Here is an 18,535-nt window from a genome sequence, read left to right on the forward strand (position 1 = left end):
AAGGCACCTCGCCAGCATCCTAGTCTTGACCCGGCCCAAAGTGGATGACGTTTTAGAGCTATACCTCTTGGCGAGTGACGAGGTGGTCAGCTCGGTACTAATAAGAAACGTAGATTGGGTCCAACGACTCGTCTATTATGTTAGTAAAGTGTTGCAGGGAGCAGAGATGAGGTACCCAGAGATAGAAAAGTTAGCCTATGCACTGGTTATAGTGGCCTAAAAGCTCTGCCCATACTTCCAAGCTCACACCATCGTTGTCCTTACCAATAAACCTCTGAGGCAAGTTTTGCTCAAGCCCGAGGTTTCAGGAAGATTGACAAAGTGGGCCATTGAGCTCAGCGAGTACGAGCTTCAGTACAAACCGCGAACCGCTATCAAGGCCCAAGCCTTGGCGGATTTCGTCACAGACTGCACCTTCAGCTCTGAAGTCCCCAGGCCAGTAGAACACAAGGCCCCCAGTATGGGAGAGCTCGGAGTTCCTGGACCAGTTGAACACAAGCACCGTGAAGTAGCAACCAGCGTGGCATCTCTCCTAGTTAGGCTAAGCCCGAACTGGGATGATGAACCCTGGATCCTTCACGTAGATGGCTCGTCAAATCGGCAGGGCAGCGGAGCTGGGATTATTTTGTACGGACCAAGCAGTGTGAAGTTGGAGTATGCACTACGCTTTGAGTTCGTAGCATCCAACAACAAAGCAGAATATGAGGCGCAGATAGCCGGACTGGACCTCGCAAAGGAAGTGAAAGCCAAACACATCGTCGTCTGCAGTGACTCCCAGCTCGTGGTAAATCAAGTCCTGGGTGATTACGAAGCTCGCGAACCAACTATGGTAGATTACTTAACCAAAGTGAGAGAGACTCTGCTCAACTTCCGGTCACACTTCATCCAGCAAATCCCGAGATCAGAGAACGTCGAGGCCGATGCCCTGTCATGGCTAGCCAGCACGGGAGACAACACCATGAGGATTGTGTACATAGAGAACTTACCTCAGCCTAGCATTCTCAGGGGGGCAGAGGAGGTTCCTTCTCGTCGTTCAAGCAGAGCCGAGCTGGATTGATCCACTCACGAGCTTTCTGCTATATGGAGCCCTCCCCATAGACCGTAACGCCGCGAGGAGGGTAGAGCGCCAGGCAGCCAAATACGTCATGATAAATGGACGGCTGTACCGAAGGTCCTACACGCTCCCCTACCTGCGTTGCCTGCGACCCTCGGAAGCCGAACTCGTCCTCCACGACACTCATGAAGGCCTATGCGGTGGACATTTGGGGGGCAGGGCCCTCACTCAGAAAGCACTACGACAAGGGTACTACTGGCCAACCATGAAAGCAGATGCGACCGAGCTTGTCAAAAAATGCGACAAGTGCCAGAAGCACGCTAACATCCACCACCACCCTGCTGCCGACCTGAAATACCTCACTAGCCCTTGGCCGTTTGCACAATGGGGGATTGACCTACTCGGGTCATTCCCGCCAGCGACAGGGCAAAGAAGGTTCCTAGTGGTGGCAGTGGACTATTTCACAAAATGGGTTGAAACCGAACCGCTCACGACAATCATAGCTCGAAACGTACAGAACTTCTTCTGGAAGAACATAGTTTTTCGTTTCGGATTACCTCGGGTACTGATCTCCAACAATGGCAAGCAGTTCAAAGACATCAAGTTCCAAAACTGGTGCCGAGACATGGGAATTCAGCAGAACTTCACCTCGGTGGCGCACCCTCAGGCGAATGGCCAAACGGAAATGTGGACGGATGAGCTACCCAACGTACTTTGGGCCTACCATACCACGGAAAGGACTACCACGAGAGAAACTCCCTTTAACCTTTCATACGGCACTGAAGCAGTCATCCCAACTGAGATTGAAGTTCCCTCATTGAGACTAGAAGCATATGAAGACAGAGCAAACGAAGACGAGTTACGCACCAACCTCGACCTGCTAGACGAAGTACGGGACCTCGCGTACATCAGGACCGCGGCCTATCAACAAAGGATAGCTCGGTACTATAACGCCAAGGTCAAGAAGTGAACTCTTCGCATTGGCGACCTAGTTCTCCGCAAGGTTATGGTGCCTGAGCCCTGCGTTGGCAAGCTCGGTCCAAACTGGGAAGGACCCTACCGAGTAAAGCGAGTACTCGGGGAAGGAACATACGAACTTGAAACCCTAGAAGGGAGACAAGTACCTCGGGCATGGAATATTGTCAACCTGAGACTATATTACCCGTGAACCACCGAACTGAGTGAACCACGAGTTCAGCCACCCCCTCAACGAGGGAAGACTCCAGGAAAACGGTTTGGTATGACCACGAGTCACTCCCTCCAGCCTAAGGGTCAATGCGCTAGGTCAACTGAAGACCTCGACGCTATACATGACTCTACCGCCTCGCCAGCATAGGCTTAGCATGCCAAAGACCGAAGGCATCTCAAGAACAAACCTTCTGACTCCTAGCCTACCTCGGTATACCCGGCTAGAGGCAAACGCCAAGCTAAATAGCCAAGTGGGCAGGTTGGGCACGCGCCTTACTATGCCTACCTCGGCGTACATCACCAAAACCTGATGATCACCCATACTATGAGCAGGAAGACAGTTCGGGGTGACAGCGATAAAGGGTCACTCACCTCAAGGACTGAATTTACTAACTCGACTGCTTAGATAAAGCAAACACTCTGGCAAAAGTGAATCGCACAAAGGAGAGTACAAAGAAACAAGAAATGTTATTTCATTACATCTAATTTCATTACAAAATCCCAAGTACAAAGAAACAAGAAAAGGGGAATACAAGGAGCACACAACTATTTAGAAGGCTTATCAGCCTTGCTCGAGGCCTCTTCGGGGGCCTCCTCGGGGGTGTTAGTCAGGTCAGTAGTATCGGCCTCCTCGTCGCCACCCTCTTCGTCGGAATCTGGGTCATCTGCGGCCTGACGAGCCATGTCGTCTGTAATCTTGTAGGTGGTGAAGGCACTTATGTCAAGGTCAGGATATGCACGCCTTATTTACCACCTACCGAGCTTGAACCCCCTACGGTAGGCCTTCGACATCACATTGTCAAATCTAGACGACTTGACATAGTCGATAACGGCTTAGACCTTCGCCTCCTCGAGAGCTTCGTCGAAGATCTTGGCCTTCTTCTTAATGTCAGCTCTGAGTTACTCCACCTCGTGCTCCAGGGCCCCCTTGGCTTCCTTAAGCCCCTGCACCTCGAGCTGCGAAGCCCTCTGACACGCCTTGAGGCTCTCCACCTCGAGCTTCAAGGCTTCTTGGCCCGCTCTGAGCCCATTCGCTTCGGCCTTTAGCCTATCCCTCTCGCGGGCCAGCTCCTCTTTCTCTAACAGAAGGGCATCGATAAAGCTCTACTGGGCAGTAGCATCACTCTCCAACTGGTGGATTCTGTCCTATGCTGCTCTCAGCTCGGTGTAAGCTGTGCGAGATGACTCATCAGCAGCCAAAGCGCGCCTCAGGTGTTTGTCAAGCTGGAAGGTCAGCGCGTGCACGACAGTGTTCACCTGAGAGGAGGGGGTTGGTTAGTACCGAAGAAAGAAGAAAGAAAGAAGAATTTGCTCTCAGGATGTGAACTCACCACCATGGCGTGGGTTGCAGCGTGGGCACCAAGTTGACCAGGGGAGAGTTCGGCCCAATCTAGGACCTCCGCTGTAATAACCGCTCTCCTACTCCTATCGAGGCCGACATCGGGATTCATGATGCTCTTTTCCTCCTCCTGGGTCACTGAGTTGGATGTCATCGTGTCTGCGGCACGATGGGTAGACCCTTCGGAAGCTTCGGCAGCAGTCCAGACAGGGTTTGGAACTTCGGCGACAGCCCCAGCTAGCTCGGTGATCGGCTCTGCTGCCACTTCGGGCCCCCGAGGTGGTAAGTCCCCCTCCAAGTCTATCACCGGAGGGACATGGGAGAGCTCGGGCCCCAAAGCAGGGGCTTGTGGGAGCTCAGGCCTCGAAGAGGGGGCCTGCGGAAGATCTGGTTCAGGGGTAAGGGCCCTTGGGGATTCCACGCGCACCTTCTTGGCAGCCCGCTTCTTCCTCTTCTTCATTTGACGAAGGAGTCTCGAACCGGTGATCCTCTCTTCCTCCATGGGACTTGCAACAGAGCCCAGCGTCAGTAAGTTCCAAGATGCTAAACTGATTAAGAAAAACGCTAAAGTGGAAATCAACCTACCCGGGCTCAAACCGGCTTGAATTAGCTTCCCTTCGGAAATGAAGTCCTTGTGATCGAACCCGGCCTGAGCCCATGAGTGAAAGGTCTCCCACGTCTTCCGGTTAAGAGCGACGCTGGGAGCTTGAGTGGCCACCCTCCAATCGGTGAGGAACGGCCACCCCGTGCTGCTCCGGACTACAAATTAGTCCCGCTTCCAGGCCGGGACCTTGCTTGGGAACTTGTGCAGCATTTTGAAGCCCGGGCGAGGAGACAAATAGTAGGTCTGCCCATGCCCAGGGGGAGCGCCAGGGGCACTCTTTTTTATTAGCAAAATGGAACAAATGATGTCCGTGTCTAAAGGGAAGTCATGCTCGGAACAGAGGGAGATGGTCCCGACCAAATTCCGAATAGAGTTGGGGTGGAGTTGGTCCAACGTGATGCTGAAGTGCCTCAACACCTCGGGAATAAGGTGGTGGAGAGGAAGACGAAGCCTGCCAACAAGTTGTTCCCTAAAGATCACAATCTCATCTGGACCGTGCTCCCAAGGGAAGTTGCTGGTGGGAAGACTGTACGAGAACTCTGGTGGCAGGTAGAATTGTTGGATGAGGTTCTGGAGCCTCTCCTGCGTCATAACGGATGGACTGAACTGGTTCAACGCCCGACCTCGACGGGTGGTAGACGCTAGTTTGCCCGAAGTCATCCGAGCCTCGCAGGAAGGACGGGCGACGGCAGGGTCACCATGACCCGAGGTACCCACCTCGGGTTCATCTAAAAGACTGTCCCCGCTAGACATGAAAGGGAACAAACTGAAAAGGAAAAAGGGAAGAAAGGGGAGCTCAGGGACTCACCGGGAAAAAAGACGCGACTGGACTAAAAGACCGAGCTGAAAACTCCAAACGCGAGCTCACGGTAGACGAAGGGTACTTAGTGGCGAAGGAAAATGGCCAAGGTCCCCCGTTATTTATAGCCGATGGGCCCGGACGTCGACGGCCAGGATCAAGGCAATCTGACAGTCCTCAAGAAAATTGGCTGCAAAATTCTCAAGGCAAAATCAGTTTAGCACGTTTTTTGGTGTCCGCGAAGTCCAGATCGCGTGGCGTCTGCGCGTAAGCCGTATGTGACTCGGGTTTTTCTCTCCGAACGAATCAAACGCCAGACCAGTCCAGCCAGCGAGTCGCCCGAGAGGGTAGCATAAGTACCAAGCCAAATCCACCCGGCTCGTCATGAACTCCCCGTGTTGGGTCACCGCCCCCACCACGGGGAGTGGGGGGCAATTGATGAAGGGCGATTTGGCCCGACCTCGTAGTCCGAGGACACGTGTACGTGACCTGACCCAGTGAACAGCTCAGCCTGACAGAATGACCACAACTCGACGAGAAAGACATGCCGAGTCCAACGCTGACCACTCGGGGGGTTAAGCGACTCGTCGAGGACTGAACCTCACGCATTTTTTGACTCCCACCAAGTGTGGAAGGTCCCGGGCCACCCCAAGGGCCCGAGCTCCCCCTAAGGAAGAGTTCGGGGCTCTTCCCTCCCAAGGAAGAGGCGCCCCTGGTCTTGGCTAAGTACCTCAGGCACCTCGGGGCAGCCCCGCCCCCAGCGCCAGTACCTCGGCACCTAGGTACCGGGACAGGTCTGCCCTAGACAGTCCGGTGCCCGACAACCTGGTGGGCTGTGGGGAGCACCACCTAACGTCCGTACCCACCAGACTAGATGGCAGGGCTCTGATCCCTTGCCAGGCGGCTTTCTGCCTGCCAGGCGATGTTCTGTTTGCCGCCTCTAGGAAGCTTGACATGTTTGTCAAGCCCGTACCCGGCGATGGCAGCGTGTGGCGGCCACCTGCACCTGCCCCGCCTGTCCTAGCGGTAACGGCCATAACGGTGGCGGTTATGCCAGGTATGACCTGACTCCAACATAAAAGAACCCGAACCCACGCAGAGAAAAGGTATTGAAGCTTAAGCACTTGGAGCACTCTTACTCTCTACTCTCTTTGAGATTTCCTTTAGTTCTAACTTAGCCATCGATGTGTTCCCACCGGGATATCTCCCCGGGAACCCTTCACTTCTTCCTTCCTCTCAGGTGCCGTTCGTTCCAGTTAGAAGCCAGGTCACAGCTAGCTAGGAGTGACCAAATCGTGCAACATTGATAGATAATGATCTTTAAAGCAATTGTTCTCTTCAAAACACATTTTTTAAGATCCTTTTCCTATATGCATTTGATAGATAAAGATGGAGTGGGCTACTGATTGCGTACGAGTAGTTTTGCTTCATTAAGACCCACAATTTTGTTTATCATGACTTTGATTCTTATTTTTTGGTAAAAGATGAAATAAACTTCATTAATTTGAAGAAATCATGGTGGATACATAGTTGCAAGCATGAAGCATACGAAAGTTGGGATGTTAAGGCAAAAAACGAAACCACTCTATCCTTTTTTTGATACTATTGACTCTATAGTTATTCCGTGTATATATAGAAATCAAAACTCTTCTATTCATCAACTAGTTCATAATGCATGTAAATATAATATAATAATAGATAAAAATTTGAAAATAGAGGCAGCCAATTAGGGTGTATTCAAGCCAAGCCAAGCCAAATATCTAGCTATTCGAGCTTGAGTTTGATTCAAACTATCGACTTGAGCTCGAGGTCAGCTCGAGTCAAAAGCTTGAAAGTTTGAGCTTGGCTAGGCTCGAGTTCAACTGCCTCTGATTGCAGGTCTCCCTACTAGCCAAGGTGCTGAGCCGCTGAGGTCTCCCTCAGTTGTCGAGGTGCCAAGCCGAGGTCTCCCTTAGCTGATGAGGTGCCGAGCTGAGGTCCCCCTTAGTTTCCAAGGTGCCAAGCCGAGGTCTCCCTTAGTTGCCAAGGTGCCAACTGATACAGCCAATATACCAATGATGCTCAAATGAATGAATTGTAGTGTTTTTTTTTTTGTTTTTTTTAAGCATCAAAGACTTACACCCTTTCAACTATACCTGTTCATAGGCCGGGTTTGGGCTTGGATTTTGTCAAAATTCTAATGAACCCAACCTGAAACAGTGCAAGGAAGCCCAGCCTATGACCAGGTCTACTTTCAACAATAAATCAAGCTGATTTGGGGGGTGTTCGGTAGTGTGTTCAGCTCGTGGATGGACCGTTTTGGTCCACGCCACGGGATAAAGGAAGTGTTCGGTTTGCTGTGGACGGGACCAGTCCACACTATATCGTGGACCAGTCCTGTCCACTCCCCATTTTAGCGTCAACGGTAATTTCTCATGGAAGGAGTCCGTCCACAGTTTGTTTTTGATATGCTGATTCACGCACACCCTCCAAACTCTATACGTTGTTTTACCATTGAAGTTCTCCACCGCTGGTTCTCCACTGTTGAAGATCCCTCTTGTATACCACCGAAGATCTCTGTTGTATTCCGCCGAAGGTCACCACAGTCGAAGATCTCATCGAAGGTCTCCACAGCTGAAAATCTATGTTGTGCTCTGCCAAAGCTCATATTTGTGTTCTTTTCATGCTTCAATGCCTTCAATGGCTTCTTTTCATGCTTCAAGTGCTACAATGACTTCACTGAGGTTTCAGAAGTAAGTTAAAAGAAACTATTAACACTACAGAACACTCCCACTGGGGAAGAAGTCTTGGACAGTGTGAATGGCTCAAGTGCTTCAATGAGTTGAATCGAGGCGGTAACTTAGGAAGAAGGTACGATTGTTGAGTTGACCTTGAAAGTGTGAATGGCTCAAGGAGAGGTCTCAAAAGTAAAGAGTACTATCAAGATGGGACTGGTGAAAATTTGATGTAGGAAACAAATCTCAAGTTAGCTAAGGTGGCACAAGGAGAACAAGGAAGGGGGCGGACTATACTCAAGGATGGTGCACATATACATATTTTTGAGTCAACTATGTACATAGAAGGGACTTAAGGGAAAGGAAGGAAAAAAGTGTGATAATAAAGGAGATCAAAAGAGATGGGCAAATCACAAGAAAGGACAAAAGTTAATTAATGCAAAGAAGGCTCGAGTTGAACCAACCTTGAGTGAAACAGTTCTATAGACCCTAGACCCATGGAGAGTCAATTGAACCAACCAAACCAAGTTCAAGTGTGAAACTGTGAATGCCTTTAAGAGTGGGGAGTTTGACATTGATGAGCTATTGGCTGAAAATGATGAAGTTAACAATGAAGCTACAATGGCCGGAGTTTGTATCACAACCATGGAGATAAAAAACATAGAAGAAGATGCAAGAGTGTTGACATGGGATACTTGGGGAGTCAGCTTGGCACGGCCCACGACCCAAGCCCATGCCGTGTCGTGCTGTGCCATGGGCCAGGCTAGCGTGTGGGCCAAGTCGGGCCGTGCATTGGCCCAAAGCTATTTATTTAAAAAAATGACAAAAAACCTAAAATTTTAATTTTATATGAATTTTGATGTATAAAATTGCTTATATATACAATAATTAAATAAATTAGTATAATAAAGTTAAAAAAATATTTATTTTATTAATATATTATTATATAATTATAATTTATATAATATTATATAAATATATATAAAATATATAATACAAAAATTAGATATTTATGATTAATTATGTATACCATTTATAAAATGTATATGAGATACATGGAATCAAACAAATGTGGTGTGGACACCACACTACAAAATGCCACTGTGGATGTGGACTGATCTATTCTATACAATTCGTCCACAGTTCAGAACAACTATGGATCGTAGTGTGGTGTGGATTGGTCCCTACCACAAGGTGTGATGTAGACCAATCCACACCCACCAATTTCTTATTCATACTACAGAACACCCCCTTGATTTAAAAGGTGTGAATAGTATTGTTTCGCATCATTGTTGGGTTGCCCTACCCATGGGAAAACCTTCCCACTTTACAGCCCACTCCATCCCTACCGAAAATAATAACTAATTTCTTCACTTTTTCTCATTGCGGGGTCCATTCTTTAGGTTAGCCTCATAATCACCACAATTCAATTATCAAAAGTTGTTCTTCTTATGTTGCCACGTTTCTCATGCTTAGAGCATTGTGACCCCTTGCATCATAAATCAGATCCCCAGTTCGGATTCAAGTTGAATCTTAGCCTTCAGATTTCACTTACACTTGTATGAATTGGATTGGGTTCAGACATGCAATACACCATTGATAAATTAAAAATAATTTATATATTGTATAGTAAAATAAAAGCTCAGTTTGGAAGGAGTATTGGGTAGGCTGGTGTTTGGGACTGTGCCGATTTATGTGTCACAACGAAGTCACATCAGCGATTCGATTATTTTGGTGTTTGGTTGGTTGGTTTTTAAGAAATTGGAAAATTGGTCAGAAAATAATTATTAAAATTGGGCTGAAAAGAGAAATCGTCAAATTGGGTGATTCCTCTTTTCAAGCCAATTTCGATTTTCTGAAATCAACTTTATTGATATGTATTAATTTTTAGGGAAAAGTATGGAAACACACGATGCAGAATTCTGAATTCCAGCCCCCTTTACAGCTAGCCTTCTCCCCCCTATAAACCACATCCTATCCATAAATTTGGCATCAATTCACGGTCAGAATGCATTCCCCCTGTACTTTACACCTAGTAAATTTTGATCGGGCTGATTGGTACTTCTCCCTAATTTTTATATATAATCCTATATAGGCAACTCAAAAAATTATGTCTTTGTCCCAATTTTTTAAGGCAGGTCACATTAATCATGTTCTAACATTCTATTCTTTTCAATGTCAATTGTCAAATTATATTGTATTTAGATGGGATCAGGGCAGATTCATATTTGATCCAATCACAAACGTTTTTTTTTTATATATATTCGGACAGAATACCATTTACACCCTTAGTTTATGATTGGGGCCAGGTACATTAATCAATTCCATATACCCTTATTTTTTAATATTTATTAGAAAAAAAAACATTTATTTTCAGCGAGAACCATACCAATGAGCACTAGTATGTGTTTGGGAAATTAGCCCGAATAAGCACTTTTTTCAGGAAATGAGCATGCTTTATATAAACTCAAAAATTGGCTTTTTTTTTTCAAGCACTTTTTGACAAAATGCTTATTGGATTTTTGGTTCGTCTTGTTGGCCTGTCACGTAATTTTCAAAATATCTATACTACCCTCAATTGAAATAAGTGATATTTTTTTTTCGGTAAACATTTATAAACACTTATTATTAGTAATAATTTATCCAATAAACACTCCCAAAGGAGGGCAAATTTATCTCTTGCGTAGGATCCATCGACCACCGATGCTTAGACCCCGACTTGCTAAACATTATGCATGTGGAGTGGAGGGCCAAAGCCGTTTTATACGTGGGCCTGAAGGAAATACCCATAAGGATAACTTCTATCATAGGAGGGGTTATCGTGTGAAGACGAACACAAGTAGCCAGTAGGTGGATCAAGGGAGCCAATCATGCATGGTGACGGTGGGCCCATGGCCCCTCTAAAATTATTTTTCTTTTGCTGGATGACATGTCTGGAAAAATGCATTACCTCTCTCTCTCTCTCTCTCTCTCTGGGGTCTCCACCATGAAGGACATTAAAAAACAGCAAGTGGGTGTGTGAAGGTCACATGAAAGGAAATCATTTCGCTTTTGTTGTTCCACTGCACTTGAACTTCTATTCTAGAATGAAGAACCAAACCCATTTCTAATTTTATTGCTATTCTAGCAATGCATCGGATTTAGATGATATGAAGTGGCTAAATTGCAATGAGTAAACGAAATAGAATCACTTCCTTAATTCCTTCTAGGTGTGTTTTTGGCTAAGCAATTTCCTTAATTCTGCCTTCTAGGGTGTGTTTGACAAACGCCCCCTAAGAACCCATCTCAGACAAGATCTGACCCTTATAAAGTGAAGTCAATTTCATCTAATTTAATAAAGCAAGAAACACGACAACTAGGTGGATAAAGTCATAGACTTTTTTTTTTGTTGTTATAGAACGTGGAATGGCATATATAGCTTGTTTTGTGTGCTTAGGAAGTAAGAACAAAGGACAAGAAACAAAGACTTGGTCCAAATTTTACTATTGTAGATTAGATTGCTCATTCCGATAAGCAGAGGCTATATATACTACTAACACGATTAACCCTTCCAAATTGTGTGAATACATCATAGTTATAGATGAAGATGGGGACATTTCAACATGAGAGGTCAGAACCTTTCTAAAGAAGCTGCAGCCTTCCAGCATGGATGTGCCGACCATTACAGCGAACCCCCCCTCGTCCATTTCTGTTTGTTGCTTCTTGCTCCCAATTGGTTCCACTTCCTTCCCCGTCCCCCCCATCAAAAGTTTACTACGTACCATGTGAGAGCATTTGAGTCAATCCTGATAGAGTGAAGAACATGCCAACCAACTGTAGTTGTGGGGTCTAAACCTTCAAATTCAAGGATCCTGATCCATCGATCTCTTGTTCAATCGTTTGGTGTGGATTCATGGTCAAAGACCCACCTGTATGATTTTTACTACCAGTTAAGATGTTACCCTCATTAATTCTCTTCTACTCGCCTCAACAAAATAAAGCCTTCTCCAGTTCTCCCAACCATCTTCATTAATCTAGAGCAGATTACAGATCTCTCTCTCTCTCTAGGCAAAACAAACAAGTCCCACCATCATCTGGACTGTTCATAGAATGCCCCATAGAAAGACAGAGAGAGGGAGGGGGGGAGGTCTTACTCCTTTCTCCTTTTTCCCTTCGCCAACAAATAGCAAGCTAGTAGCAACCCAGAAAGAAACCATAAACCAGGAAAGGTGATTGGAAGAAAACAACAAAACTTTTAAAAGAAGGAAAAGGAGAACTGTGGGAGAAGAGAAAATCAGAAAAGAAAAGAAAGATGTATTCGCCTTGCATTAGAGATGGCTCACAATCCTGCAGCCGAGGTTGCTGCCCAGTCCCTTTTCTAGGCCTGCCTGAGCCCCCTAAGCCCAATTTGAAACCCTCCAACACCGTTGCCGCTTCCCGATACAACTTCGCCACCGTCACCACTTCCTCTCTTTTCCCCAACATCCAATTCACCAATCATGAGTCTCTCCCTTCCTCGTCAGATTCTTTCTCTCACTTCAACAAGGCCTACCCTGATTTCTCCCAGACCCATCTGGCTGACCGCGTCAGAGCCCAGGAATACTACCACCTCTCCATCTCTAATCGCGTATGTCTTGATTATATCGGTCTTGGCCTCTTCTCCTACTCCCAGCAACAAGCTCAGTACTCCTCAGCAGCTACTATTGCCTCTTCTTCTTCTTCTCCACCGCCACCGCCTCCGCCTCCGCCTCCCCATAATTCCCAATTCCCTTTCTTCGACATCTCCTACAAGTCAACGAGTCTGATTTCTGAGATAGCGTATGGAGGCAAAGGATCTGTACTGGAATCCAGCATACGGAAAAGAATTATGGGTTTCCTTAATATCTCCGAATCAGACTATTCCATGGTTTTTACAGCCAACAGGACCTCCGCTTTTAAGCTTCTGGCAGATTCTTACCCTTTCCAATCTAATCCCAGACTTCTGACAGTTTACGATTATGAAAGTGAGGCCGTGGATACAATGATCGATAGCTCCCAGAAACGAGGAGCCCGAGTCATGTCAGCTGAGTTTTCTTGGCCAGGCCTCAGAGTTCACTCTGCGAAATTGACTAAGATGGTTGCGAGTAAGAGGAAAAAGAAGAGAGGACTGTTCGTCTTCCCGCTTCAGTCTTGCATGACCGGAACCCGATACCCGTATCTATGGATGAACCTTGCACAGGAGAATGGATGGCATGTCTTGCTTGATATCTGTGCTTTAGGACCAAAAGACATGGACACTTTGGGCCTCTCGCTCTTTCGGCCAGACTTCCTTATCTGCTCTTTCTTCAAGATCTTCGGGGAGAACCCAGCTGGCTTTGCGTGCCTCTTTGTTAAGAGATCGAGTGCTTCACTCCTGAAGGACTCAACCGCGGCCACAGGTATTGGAATCGTGAGCCTTGTTCCGGCAAAAAGACTGTCTCAACTCACCAGTGATTACTCTGGCACTGAAATGGATACCCAACAGAGTTCTAAATTCTGGGTGCAAGAAGACGATTCAAGTTCAATTGTCACAAACTCATTCTCAGGTCCTATATCTGCTCAGCAAGGTAACGAAGAGGACAATACCTCTTTGAGCTCAAGCCAGAGAAGGCAAATTGAAGTAGTCGATCATGGTAAGACCTTGGAGTTAAGTGAAAAAGAAGCCAAGCACAAGGAACCGTTATCAAATGAAACCGTGGAATCAGGGAATCCCACAGAGTGTCTGGAACCAGGGAGTACAGAAACCAGTACCAGAGAAATGGATAGGAGCGTAGAGATTGAATGCAAAGGCTTGGATCACGCAGATTCAATAGGCTTGATACACATAAGCACCAGAGCAAGGTACTTGATCAATTGGCTAGTGAATGCATTGATGAAGCTCAAGCATCCTCATTCAGAGGATGATCTTCCCCTGATCAGAATCTATGGACCAAAGATAAAGTTTGACCGTGGGCCGGCACTGGCATTCAATGTGTTTGATTGGAAGGGAGAAAAGGTTGACCCTGTACTTGTACAGAAGCTTGCCGACCGAAGCAATATTTCTGTAGGATATGGTTTCTTGCACAACATTTGGTTCTCGGACAAGTATGAAGAAGAGAAGGAGAAAGTCTTGGAGACAAGAACTCATGGCGCATCAGGAGGAGCAGGAAACAAGAGAAAAGAGAAAAGTGATTTGGGGATTACTGTGGTCACCGCTGCATTCAGCTTCCTTGCCAATTTTGAGGACACTTACAGACTTTGGGTTTTTGTTGCCCAATTCCTGGATGCAGACTTTGTGGAGAAGGAGAGATGGAGATACATGGCTCTTAACCAGAAGACTATTGAAATTTAAACTACACCAATTCATTTATTCTTTCAAATTGTGAGGTTCTGTACTGAACAGTCTCTGGAGTTAATTGAATTGAAATGGTCAAAGCGAAGGTACCCAAACAGTAACAGAGATGGCAGCAGATCTCACTTTTGTCCTAAAATTTGTTATTTGCGTTTCCATTTGTACATGATGTTTCATGTTCTTCTCAATTAAAATGTTGCAAACAAATCGACTGGGCAATCAAAATCCTCTTACTCTTTGGCTGTAAAATTCGTGCATGAAAATGGATAACAAAAGATCAGATTAGACCATCAATTTCTAAAACGCTATGTTTTCCCACAAGGTCTAAGGAATTAAGTTGGGTTTAATGTTCATCAGGTGTGTGCAATTTTTTTGGGTGAGTAAATAAACATCAATATTAACTATTTACCAAGTTAATACATTTTTAACCTTCTGATCCATTCGATGAGCAACCAGATTACAGTCCCTTTTAACATTTACAAATGAAGCTTTTCCAGAGCAAGAGGAAGTCAGCCTGATTTTTGTCCTAAGAATCGCAAAATAACCAAGAAATAGCAGAACCTGAGCCATTAAGAGCAGAGACAGATAATGAAGAGTCAGATTCTATCTTCATACATGAAGTCCATGCCTTGTCTAGAGCTTAACTAAATAACTTAACAGAATAGTCATCATCCTGCAGACAACAAACTTCATTCCAAATGGTAAAATATCTTCCTAATCATGCATTTGGCAGGTTTCCTCTACTAAACACAATCCCATTCCTAGCCTGCAAAATATAATAACAAGAAATATCCAGCCACATTGTTATTTTATCAATACCGCAAGTAAAAATGTTTTCATATCCCAGAGAAACTGCAAAAAATTCATTGACCATCCTGCAATTTAAACCTCTTTTTCATCTACTCTGATTTTCTTAATCCAGAAACTTTTCGGCATGAAGATCTTGGTATCAATTCTATAATAATTTAAAAAAAAAAATCAGAAGTTTGAATTCCAGAAAATTTTAGAACACCATATTATGCTTATCTTTTCCTTTTTCTTAGCTTGCCAGAAATGATCCTGCAATCTTGTGGGTTAAATTGCAGTTTGTCAACCAAGAAAACATGGGCTTGAACCCACAATATGGTATTCTGCTTCAACAATTGATTGTGAGACTAGTTTTCCCTAATTTCTTGTTTTAAGGAACCTATTAATAAGGATCACTAAGCCAATAGGCATATGCCTTTCTTCATTTCTTATTCATTTTACTGTGTCCATGAACATTGGAGATCTGAATTTTGATATGTCTTGCAATTTGATTGACCACATACTTCAGGAGTTCTACTCCTTGATCTGACAGAGCTTTAGATAGAATAGTCAGTAATGGGTTGCTCTATCACCATTCTCAATAGGCTATTTTTTTCCTGTTTACAAAGGAGGAATTGGTATAATGTGCACTCCCTGACATGTTTCAAGGGACACACTGAAATATTTTTTTTGGTTTTAACTCTTAGGCATGAAAATTATAATTTGTTCTTGGGTCCTTGTATAGTCATGGAGGAACTGCTATCATCATCTGACCTCTTCATAGACGTGATAGAATGCTCCACCAGACATCCTTTCCAAATCTCACAACCTAGAAAGAGAGAGAGGTCTTACCTTTTTATTGCGCCAACAACTAGCCCCCCATAAACCATAAACCAGGAGAGTTGATTGGAAGAAATCAACAAAACTTTTAGGCTCCATTTGTTTGCAGTGGAATTTCATTTGCACTACTAAGATTGCATGGAAGTGCAAATGAGAAGACTGCAATTTTGGTTTACTTTTGCTTTGTGTTGTACTTTGCTTTTCTTCAGGTTTTGTTTTATTTTATCTTCCAAACAAAACAAAACCTGAAACAAAAGTAAACCAAAATTTGAACTTGATTTACTTATACTCCTATACTTTTGTACCAATAAATACGAAATTGCACTACAAACACATGAAACCTTTAAAGAAAGAAAAGGAGAATTATGGCTTCTAGGAGGAGAGACATTGATCCTGTTATCTAAGGTTACATTTGGTTTGATAGAAAACAAGAGAAATAGAAAGTTGAGGGAAAGGATATCCTCCTTGAATCTTTTCCTGACTTTGCAACAGCCTCAGGGACAGATATCAATCACACATTGTATCAAAACAGGAGTCAAACATATGGTCTGCAACGACAGTCTCAGAGACGTATCAAACTGATAAATTGATAATCCCACTTTTTACCTACATGCTTCAATCTGATAATCTGAGATTGAAAATCTTAACTACAGAGATCTTGATGCTAAACTGCATGTAGATTGCAACAGGCTCATCATTGAGTAGGATTTTACATTCCTTGAATGCTATCTACCATGAAAGGTCCAAATGAAGGGTACTGCATTTTTCTCCTTGGATACAGTATACACTCTACAGTTGACTGATTAGCTCCCAATCGCAATCATTTACAAGTCCTAGGACCCCAGGATCCTGCACAAACCGCAGCATGACAAAAACAACAAATCAAACGTGTACCAAAACATTTACGTAGGAAATTTGAAAGTTGGTTGCAACCTACACAGATTCTCTCTTCATGAATATTTCAGGCTTCACCTTGATCAAATTGGTAAAATCCGAAGGACAGTTTCATTGTTAAGTGAGAAGAATATGAATATGCGTATAGGTATATTAGTCTGGCCAAATAGGAGTAAAGAAAAAGGAAAAGAAATTAAAACAAAAAAACATGAAAAAGGTTTAGATAAACATGAAGTCAACCACCACAGTAAAATTGTAAAACCGACCCACTTCATGAATCTGTTCCGAATTAATTTGAGAAAAAACCCAAAAGCAAAATTTTATAGTGGTTTGTGGTGGGAGTGTAGGGTACAGACCCGATCTATATTCAACTTATGGATCCGAATCGAATACGAAGAGCTATGTATTTTGAGGGTTTTCTCTTTTGTATACTTAGTCTCTGTCTTGTGAGAGAAGTGTGAGACTTGTGAGATCAAATCAGCCTCCCACAGGATTGCCCCCCACAATGTCCCACAGCACATCCCCGCTGTGTATTGGGAACATCTCCAAATGATAATATCAGAAATGATGATGTTATCATCTGGAGATGTTCCCAATACACGGCGGGGATGTGCTATGGGACATTGTGGGGAGCTGATTTGAACTCGAGACTTTTGGGTGTATTTGGGGTTTAGGGTTTTCTTTTTTTTTTTTTTTTTGTGAGTGAGGTTGTGAGTGCACAGCTCTGTATTCCTCTCCATTACAGATTACATAGTGGATTTCTGTTCCTCCTTTGCCCATGGACGTAAGCTATAAGCCAAACCACATAAATCTGTGTGTCCTCTTTGCTTGCTTATCTTTATCTGCTTTTCTTCGCTTTTGGGTGCCATTCAAATCTGCATTTCTGGGTTTTGCGCAACAAGTATGAATATGTATGTGCACCAACCAACTTCACACTCTCATTCAGTCTTCTTTTGCTTTCGTGTCAATACAATATCTTCATAACAACTCGCCTATCTCAAAAATATGAAAGAGCACCTGGGTTATTCCCCTTTCAACTCTCAAGCTCTTCAGTCTTAAGAGAAAAAGAAAAATGATGAATGAATCAGAAGAGGTAATCATTGAAAAGAAAGTTCACCTAATAGTAACTGCATAAATTAGAAGCAGAAAATCTTTATGCAGGTAATATATCTGACAAATTTATTCACTTTCTTTCTTTGTCTGAATTAGTTTAAAAATCATTGAACTAATTACATAAAATACAAGATAAAGATCGTAAAGATACAGAGACTGGAAACACCTGCCTGATATTAAAGCAAGGGTATTTCTATGTAGTAAATTCATATGATTACTACTTGGTATTTTTTCTTATCATTCCCATCAACTATGGTTTCCTGTCATACTGGATCAGTTAGTATATTGTGCACATAATACTTGTTAAATTCTATAACCTGTTTAGTATGTTCAATTTGGTGCTTCAACTTCCAAGTGGATATTGACTTATTAATCTTCTTCTCCACTGCAAACTTGGGCAACCAGTACATTCAATTGTATATGCAAGCTGAAACTTGGCAGTTAGCCTCTTTTGTTCACATTTTTGTGGCAACATTGGATTTTGCTTGCTTCTCACAATAATCAGTTCCCAAACAGAATCATTTGTAGAAAAATTGAGAAGAAACTAATACAAGCTGCACTTTATTTGACAAATTGAGCTAGTTATCTATGAGCTAGATGGATGTGAAGAAAAGAAAAGACATGGAATCTTTTGAGTTAATTTAAGGCTGAACTTTTTTGACATTCTGAATCAATTCCATATGTTAGATCTATTTGGGAATCCGATTTGGAGGGTCTGTTCTAGTGTGTACCTTTTTCTCTTTCAGTTGGATTGAGAGAGAGAGAGAAGAAGAAGAAGAAGAAGAAGAACTTGTTTAACAGGACCCATCATTCTTTGCAAATATTTCTAGTCTTAATAGAAAACCGAAGATTGAGACATTTCGGATGGGCCTATAA

General features: G+C 44.0%; 1 protein-coding gene across 1 annotated transcript; it reads left to right on the top strand.

Annotated features, from left to right (window-relative positions):
• Window positions 1-11,236: 11,236 nt before the first annotated feature.
• LOC104596201 (Pyridoxal phosphate (PLP)-dependent transferases superfamily protein) lies at window positions 11,237-14,275 on the top strand. Its single transcript, XM_010257268.3, has one exon. The coding sequence runs from the start codon at window positions 11,990-11,992 to the stop codon at window positions 14,024-14,026; it is 2,037 nt and encodes a 678-aa protein (XP_010255570.1). The 5' UTR covers window positions 11,237-11,989; the 3' UTR covers window positions 14,027-14,275.
• Window positions 14,276-18,535: the final 4,260 nt, after the last annotated feature.

This window comes from Nelumbo nucifera, chromosome 1, assembly GCF_055504915.1.
Source record: "Nelumbo nucifera cultivar China Antique chromosome 1, China Antique-T2T, whole genome shotgun sequence".
In the NCBI taxonomy this organism is placed as follows: domain Eukaryota; kingdom Viridiplantae; phylum Streptophyta; class Magnoliopsida; order Proteales; family Nelumbonaceae; genus Nelumbo; species Nelumbo nucifera.